General features: G+C 42.4%; 1 protein-coding gene across 3 annotated transcripts in view; it reads left to right on the forward strand.

Annotated features, from left to right (window-relative positions):
• ADAM11 (ADAM metallopeptidase domain 11) overlaps positions 1–5,342 on the forward strand; it is a 180,472-nt gene extending 175,130 nt beyond the window's left edge. For all 3 annotated transcript variants that reach the window (XR_011025410.1, XR_011025411.1, XM_068264201.1), the window contains one exon: positions 1,984–5,342. Coding sequence is in view for 1 of the 3 variants with exons in the window: in XM_068264201.1 (XP_068120302.1) it covers positions 1,984–1,999 (16 nt within the window). In the remaining 2 variants the exon portion in view is untranslated. The remainder of the gene's footprint in view (positions 1–1,983) is intronic.
• The last annotated feature ends 3,736 nt before the right edge of the window (positions 5,343–9,078 follow it).

A 9,078-nucleotide genomic window follows, 5' to 3' on the forward strand; every position in this document is an offset into this window, starting at 1 on the left:
GGTCCTACAGTAAGTGGTCTGATTTTCAAAGCTGATCTAAAGCAAAGTGCAACCCCTCCTCCCCTGCGTTCTTTCCTGTTGCAGTATATCACGGAATAGTTTGTTGGCACGGCAGCCTCCAGGGTGGGGCCAACTGGTTCAGAAAGCCAGGTTTCAGTCAGGCAGGCCAGATCAGAAGACTCTATTAGATCATGTATGATTGCTGTTTTGTTGTTTATTGATCTGATGTTGCAGAGGACAGCCTTGATGGGGCTACCCTGGGAGCTGAGGTCTGAGATTGATGACTCCAAGACAGAACAGTCTCCAGATGTGTGGCTGTCATCTCTGCTGGATTGTGCTGGAGCTATTAGGGTTGTTGGCTGGGTGTACTCTGCAGATTTTGTCACAGAGTTATTTTGGTTCTGCGGTGAAGAATATCTTTTCCCACGTCCTCTCGAGCCTCTCTTTGTCTTTCTGAAGATTCCAACAGACTTCAGTAGAATTATTGTGGATTTGTCAATTGGATAGATATTTCTTGGTTGGTATACAGCTAGAAGTCTCTCTGCTGAATATTGATGTTTACACATTAGGATGGACAAGAGACAGCTCAGGGCTCCTGCTGAGATAGGTCCTATTTAGAGTCAAGGTGTGAAGTTTGTCAGCTGTGGCTGGTATCCTGCAGAGATCAAAGGGCCTGTATAGACTGAATTGTCCTTAAGGGCTCTTTTCCACTATGAAATGCGATCGCGATTGCGATCGCGATCGCAATCGCGTTTCAATTTCCACCATGCGATTGCGATTGCGATTGAGCTACTATACTCATTATAGTACAGCTCAATCGCATACAAAACGCGGCAGGACGACGATTGCGCTTTGACCAAAATCGCATCGCAATCGGATCGCACTAATGGAAATTGCTGCTGCAGTTTCCATTAGTTTAATGTACCTTGCGATTTGCGATTAGAAGCAAATCGCAAATCGCAGGGTAGTGGAAAAAGGCCCTTAGTCTATCATGAGGCACCTTTTTTAAACTGTTCGTGTATCAGCGCATTATGTTTTTCGGGACACTTCCTACATATTTCCGCCACAGGAAGTGAGGGCTAGAGAGCCTCTCTTAGGCTCTCATTAGCATACATGAATCCCATTACCGTGCAGTAGCGCAGGTATTTGAAAAGACTTTTTTTGGCGTTGCGATCATCTGATCACACCACACCGAAAACGCTAGTTGGCAGTGTAAAACCGGCCTTAGGAGAAAGGGAGGGGTTGGGATTTATTTAGAGAAAGCATAAAAGCTCCCCCTACTGGCGTAAATGTTTTCCCAGACCTGTGTAGGAACTAATTTGAAGCATTTTTGCAGCTGCTACAAATAATAATCAAGACTTAAGCTGGCCACTAAGGGTCCAATTTCTAGCGAAAAATCGTTCGAGCGATCAGAAATTCTGATCGGACGAAAAATCGTTCACTACACCATCAACTAACCAATCATTGCTTCCTATCTCTCGGGCGACATATTTTTCACTCGTTCATAATCGATTGTGTCCACCAATGGAGATTATTTACAACCAATCCGATCAGAATTTCTGATCGCTCAAACGATTTTTCGCTAGAAATTGGACCATTAGTGGCCACCTTTATCCTTCAATCTTCCACATAATACCGATAGATTTTAATCAAATTGTAGGCAAAAACAGAATCTGTACAAATTTGCAGTTCATTAATAATATATGCATTAAGAAAGAAAATAATAAAAAAAAGAATCACCCAGGGATAAACTGCAGAGCTGAGACTTACAATTCCAAGACCAGCAAAGCATCTCCCATTTCTCATGTGACCAGTTCCCTTTACGTTTGTGCAAATTATATCCTTTAACCGTTTCATAAATTCTCACAATATTTTTACTTTTGTTTTTGTTTGCTTTCTTTTTTTTTTCCTTTTTGATTTTTTTTTTTCAGTTGATGTGAATGACTAAGGCTTAGCATTCTCTAATCTCCCTCTCTCTTACAGGTCTGGAGGGGGATAGCCATCTGTCTGTGAACTCTGACGCACTCTCTTCTCGCCATTTCCCAATAAGCTCTATCATTCCCATGACACCTCTAGGCCTTGCTAAGACAAACAAGACGGTGATCTATCGATTGCAATGTGGGATAAATGGACGGGTTGCAGCAGGGGGAACTACAATGACTATCTAAAGGATATCTGTCCCTGTCTTCCAGGACTGGAACTAGAACTGTCTCCTCTGGGACAGCGCAGAACGACTACACATTAGTCTTCACATGGAGGAAGTCTAAACAATCTCTTCAGTCTTAAAGGCTGCATCATAAGCCCAGGAAGGACTGACCCCCTTAACACATCACTGCCACTAGCACACTTTGATATTGGGGAAAACTGACCCTTCGTAAAGGATTTGAAAGAACGCCATGACTGAAAAGGGATCAGCTTCCCCATCGTACAAACCTTCCTCCTCTATGTGGGAGATCTTCACTGACCTGATCTGAGGAACAACGTTTTACTGCCGACCACAGCAACCCAGTCAGCCACTTGCTTTTATTGTATTAAATCTGGCCACAGAGTACTGTATTTAAAATTGGGCTGCCCCACAATCTCAGAAACACTTATGCGCGGAGATTAAATGTCAACGCCCCTAAGTGTCGGGTATTTTGAACCGATAGTTGAATCGGCAACTTAGATCTCTTGAGCATTCCACTGGTATTATTTCACCACTTCAGTTTTTGTCTCCAGCCACATAGGAAAGGTGTTATTTTACAGCTGGACTCTACAACATATTTCTCTGTTCTGCATTAGAAAGAGTCCATCGGTGGAGTGGTCTAGAGCAATCTGGGTTTGTGATAGCCGCTTAGATTTAGCATGGTTGTCGGTAAACCCCGTTGAATGAACGCCTAAAAAAAGTAACCCTCACCTTTTTCTAATCACATCAGGTACCTGCAATAAAAGACTCTTACAATACTCACATGTGTAGAAGCATTCAAGTTCTTCCACCCACTCAGGCCTAGGAACTGTCAGTAAGGTGGAAGAGGAAAGAGGTTTCCCAGTTTGACCACTAGAGAGTGCCATTGGTAGAGAGGGTCAAACAGTCTTTCAAATCTTAATTCTACTCTATGGATACAAGAAGCTCAGAAGAACTTTCACATCTTCACTTTTGTCAGCAGCTCCTAGGCCACAGTGGAGGAAGAACCAGATGGGTTTAGGTGAAGGAGAGCTTTGTAAGAGTTTTTATTGCAGAAAGAAAAGGGCATTACAGGTAAAGTTACCCTTTAAATATGTTAGTAGTACTTTCAATAAAAGCTGGTCTCTGACGGGTTGCTGTGGCTGCTGTCCACATGTAATGGATGGCTATGAAACCTTAATGTCAGGATTGGGTTTTGTGAATATTAAGTTCTTAGTTGCATTCGCCTCAGTGGACAAACGTATAAATTGGAAGTCAGTGGTTTCCACAGCTCTGAACAATTCCAAAGCATATTACAGGGAAGTGCTATGCAGCACCGTTCACTACTGTCATCTCCTACACAGGTCAATATGTGTTCTTGGCCACCACAGCAGCTCAGGACGTGTAATATTGCCAGAAAGCTGCTCAACTGTTGCAAATGGAGAATTTCAAAGTGAACAATTTCGGTGTTGCACCCACAGAGGTAAATGTAACCGAGGGCTTTACACAAAGCTCCCCCATTTCAGAGATCTGAACTACATGCAGTTGTTTTTTACATTTGCACGCAATGAGTGATTTGTACAGTGGTTGGAGCCATTCTGAGATAGAATCTATAGTCACGAGAATGCAGCAGATCAGATTATAAGCAACCAACTGTGTTGTAGTAATTCATTAAGATATACCGTTTCTGCTACTAACTGATCTATTAGAAGGATTTATTTCACAATTGCTGAGATAGTAGGCAAGTCATGTAAATCTGGTAACATTTGACAGGCAAGTTTAACCTGTGCACTATTGACAGTAACATCCAGTTTAAATGGACAAGCGCGGATCCGAGATGAAAAACGAACTATAACAAGTATCTTGTCTATACATCTTATCTAAAGTTTAGATAGTTTACACAGCAAATCTAGCTGCAAACAGCTTCAACAGTTTATAATTATTTATTACTGTGATACAATGAGGGCAGCCATGTTCTGTTTGTCACATTACACACAGGCAAGCTGCACTGTATCTCCAGCCCTCAGCCTCCTCCTCCCTCCTCCCTTCTGCCTCTGAAATCTCTGGCTAGTAACCTCCTCCTCCTGCCCAGACTGAGCTCCCATAAGCCCTTGCTACTAAGGCTCAAAGTGCCAAGGCACTCTGGAGAAGCTGTGGGCGAGGCTTGTTTAGTTTATAGGGAGAGTATTAAAACAAAAGTATTTGGCTTGAGGAATGCCCTATAAACTATATGAAAGGAACACAATTATGCAATGAGTAAAAGTTTATCTCGGATCCACTTTAAGTGCGCACCGGGCTTGGCAGGGCATTTTCTAAGATAAATTGCACCCAGGGCGAGGGTGTAAAAATCGTGCACCCACCCCATCAGACCTAGAGTCATTCACCTGGAATAATTATGCAGAAGAAGTGTTAGCCTGCTAGCCAGAGGACTGGTAGAATAACCAGGCAACTAGCAGTTTGTAAAGGTGGCCAGCAATAGCAGCATTCCAATCTTCCCTGAGACACCCTTTTGTAGTCGAGCCTAGGCTATTTATCTATAGACCGTTACTAACTCTGATCAGCTGCATTCTAAGGGATTCATACAGAATGGCTTCCTGCACTTGTGTATGTGAGTAGGACACTTTTTGTATCACTGCCATTAGATCACTATAGCCCTAGTTTAGGGTTTAGTTCTTACAATCAACATTCCCATTGGGGCACAAAAAGCCTCCGGTAATCTGGCCATACAACTTTATTACTGCCATTGGTATACTCTTAGAGTAACCTGAAGTTTTGGCCTCTTAACTTGAGGCAAGTGACCCAACGCTAACCACGAGGTCCCAACATCTGATCTAGCTTCCACTTTATTTTAGGAACATCTAGACTTGCAATCAAATTTTTATGATGTATTGTAGATAGGCGCTACCTTATTTAGACCTGCTAATTGCACTAACAACGGGAAATTACATTTAATGGGTGGGTGGGGCTGTGCAATATTTCTTAAAGGAGTACTCCAAACTAGTGATGATAATAATCTGCTAATTACGACTACGCGTAAATTACCGCAATTACGCATTCACGTAATTACAAATTCGTAGTTCAATTGACTTTGTGTAATCATTCGTAATTACATTACATTAATTTACACGTAATTTTGTGCCGACTTTGGTGGTGAATAGCAAAGTTCCCATACAGGCTATTGCTACCAAATTGCTACATATATTGGGCACCAGTCAAAAAAATTATTTTTCAAAAAGACCTTGTAGTTTTTGAGAAAAGGGATTTTGAAAATGCAAAAAAATGGTTTTTAAACCTAGAAAAATGAGTTACAAAACTTTTTTTTTGTTTTTTTAAAATGGATTTTCTCAAAAACTACAAGGTCTTTTTGAACAATTCTTTTTGTAACTTGTACCTACTATTCTTCTTAACATATGTAGCAATTTTGGCAGCAATGGCATGTACTGGGACTTTGCTAGTTGCCGCCAAAGTTGGCACAAAATTATGCGTAAATTACGTGTAAATTTATGCGTAATTACGATTGGGAACAATTAACTACTAAATTGCTTACACTATTCCCCTGAAATGTCGCATTACAATGCGTAATTGCATATTACGATGCGTAATTATGCACAGAGCTGCTCAAATCCGGATCCGGGAGACATCCGGATTGTTCTATCCCGATATCTCCCAGTTACCTGTACGGGGTGGGCGAGGGGGGATCAATCTTACCTGTCTGATGTCTTCTTTGGTCCGTCCCTCAGCGCCTCCCACGTTGTGGTCCAGGCGGCGGTCACGTGATTACAAACACTTCCTCCTTCCGGGTTGAAGGAGGAAGTGTTTGTAATCACGTGACGCACGTGAAGCGCATCGTGGGAGGCGCCGAGAGAAGGACCGAAGCAGACGTCAGACAGGTAAGATTGAACCCCCCGCCCACCCCGCACAGGTTTACTGGGAGATATCCGGATAGCAACTATCCGGGTGTCTCCCGGTTCCGGATTTGAGCAGCTGCTCATCACTACTCCAAACTCTTCCACATCACTAAGGAGGAATGAATTTGAATTTGCATGAGCCCAAACTGAAACCTTTCTAAAATGGGTCGTTTTTGTTATCATTGATGAAGAATGTACACTTTGCGAGTTTTAATGATTGGCCGCCATAGGTGCCAGTAGACGCGGCTTCCATTCAGGAACTGCAGCACACTTCTGACTCGTTGCAAACAGACCAATACTCAAGGGACCATTATGTATATTGTATCTGCAGCAGGGAGCTCATCTCTTTCCTCAGCAATGCTGTGCTGGGAGGGGAGGAGCTAATACAGGTAAAAAGAGTCCTAAATATTCCCAGGAGAAGTATAACTTATTGCAAGCATGAACCTCAGATGCACTGAAGTGTTATAGTGTTTCCTTTTTTTTAAAAAAATTGAAAAAAAAATTCTATGGGCATGTTAAAAATGTACTGATTATTAAGGGAGTTGTGTTTTACATATGGGGTAATGGGATACACTGTTGTCTTGTCTGCACTACCAAAATCCACAAACTTCAGCTGCTGAAAAGATGACGTTATCCAGAACTACCACCAAATTCTAAAAATAGTGACCTCCGCAAATCCCTTGGCTTGTACAGTCATTTTTCTGATTTTTCGGTTTTCTTTTTTTCCACAAACTGACGTGAAGACGAAACATTCTGCAAATCTCTGCTCTGAATGTAAAACCCAAGACTATTTGTAATATGTAAACTTAACTCCTTATACTGGTGACAGAGATTGCTGCTGCATGGATAGCCACGTGTTAATTGCTCCATGTTTCTATATTATTGAAGAATTTGCTCATCGCGGTATCATGCCTGCCCTTTGCCTGGTGCATTAGGTCAATCTCTGGTGTACGAGTGCCCCCCCTATAAAACTTGTCCCAAATAAATATGCCCCGTCTCCAGCATCTCAACAATGACTAATTATACAAAGCCGACTTCTGATGGCTCATGGCCAGAGCGGCTGTGATCGGAATATGATGCATGGACCAACTTAAGAGGAAACATAGCCAAGACAGCACAATGCAGGAGGACTTCAGCATGGACAATGGAGGGACAGAGCTCAGATACAGATCCACGCTACAGACACCTGGACGGTATGCACTACAATGAGCACAAGTCAAGAACAAAGACAGGCCAGAGAACAATAAATGATAGGGTCAGTCCACCAATATTCACATTCCATCTGCTGGCACAAGACCTTGAGCAGAGCCCACCACTGGCTAACTCAACTGCCATTCCTGCCTGAATGTGCAGGAAACAACAATTTATATACATATTTTTTTATCTCCGAGCACAATTCTGCAAGAGTCAAGATGAACCAATTTTTTAGCAAAATATTTAGTAGAAATGTGTGAACTTTTAGAAAATCTAGATATAGAAGTCAGAGGGGGTGTGAATAGTAGCTTTTAAGGAGTGCCTGACAAGGTCTGACGAGCCCTTTGGCACACAGCAAGTTCCCCGGTTAAATTGGAATCCGTTCAAGTCTTGAGGGTTTTTTTAGATTTTAGGTGCCCTTTAAAGGATACCCGAAGCGACATGTGACATGATGAGATAGACATGTGTATGTACAGTGCCAAGCACAGAAATAACTATGCTGTGTTCCTTTTTTTCTTTCTCTGCCTGAAAGAGTTAAATATCAGGTATGTAAGTGGCTGACTCGGTCCTGACTCAGACAGGAAGTGACTACAGTGTGACCCTCGCTGATAAGAAATTACCCTTTTTATCTCTTTCTTGCTCTCAGAAGCCATTTTCTGCTAGAAAGTGTTTTATAGTTGGAATATGTCTGATTCGCTACTTGTAAATTACACTAATAAGTCAATGAGCACTATTCGGGACAGCCAAGAAGTAGGTCTTTCTGCATTTAGAAGTATTGTATAGGCACCTAAATATACATCAGTGACGGACCACATACAACTTTTGTCGTTATGTGTGTCTTCAAAAACAATCGTTTCAAAATGGATTGTTTTCCTTACTTTTCCATCAAATCAGGTGATTTGATACAAAGGTGATTCAGGCAATTTTGAATGCTGGAACCAATGTAAGAGAAAGAGGGTGAAACATCTCCCATTCTTTCTTACACGAATGGAATGGCTCCACTTTGGCAGGCGGGGCAGGGAATGCTGCAGTGGGGTGTGCAGCATTGTTTCATGAATTACTACTGTGGCTTACTGGCTTTCTCATACAGGACTATACCCAATTTGTCTCTCAGGTCCTCCACAGGCTAGAAACTGGATAGACCAGCACCCAAATGGGGACAGACGTGTGCTAGAGTGGAAAGACCCAATAGCCCTCAGAGGGTCAGCAAAGTCCAACACGAGAAGTCCACAGCACCACGTCAGTAATGTATAGCTCTTTTATTAAAAGTAATACAAAGAGATAGCCATAACAGCGACAGACGCTGTTTCGGACAAGGTCCTTCCTCAAGCTGAGAGAGCCTGATACAGCTTGAGGAAGGACCTTGTCCGAAACAGCGTCTGTCGCTGTTATGGCTATCTCTTTGTATTACTTTTAATAAAAGAGCTATACATTACTGACGTGGTGCTGTGGACTTCTCGTGTTGGACTCCACAGGCTAGATGCCTGCTTATGAATTCCAACAATGTATGAGCAGGAGGCAAAGAATCCATGGGATTCCTTGCCTATCCTCAGTCAGGTTATGTAAACATTGTAGCGTTCAAATGACATGGGCAAAAAAAACTGATGGGGTGGCGCACAAAACCTCTGTCACTGCTCAATCTCTGGATGACCCACGGTCACCCACTGTGGACATCAAACTTATGCTTTTTGAAGACCAGAGGCAGTTGTGAGCTTGTATAGAAGCTTTTTTATGTTTTGTTGTGTTTTTTTTTAAACCCTCCGGCATATTTGCATGAGGTGGCTTACAACAGTTCTTCTCCAATCTCCACGTAGCATTATGAAGACCAGTAGC

Source organism: Hyperolius riggenbachi, chromosome 12, assembly GCF_040937935.1.
Source record: "Hyperolius riggenbachi isolate aHypRig1 chromosome 12, aHypRig1.pri, whole genome shotgun sequence".
Classification (NCBI taxonomy): Eukaryota; Metazoa; Chordata; class Amphibia; order Anura; family Hyperoliidae; genus Hyperolius; species Hyperolius riggenbachi.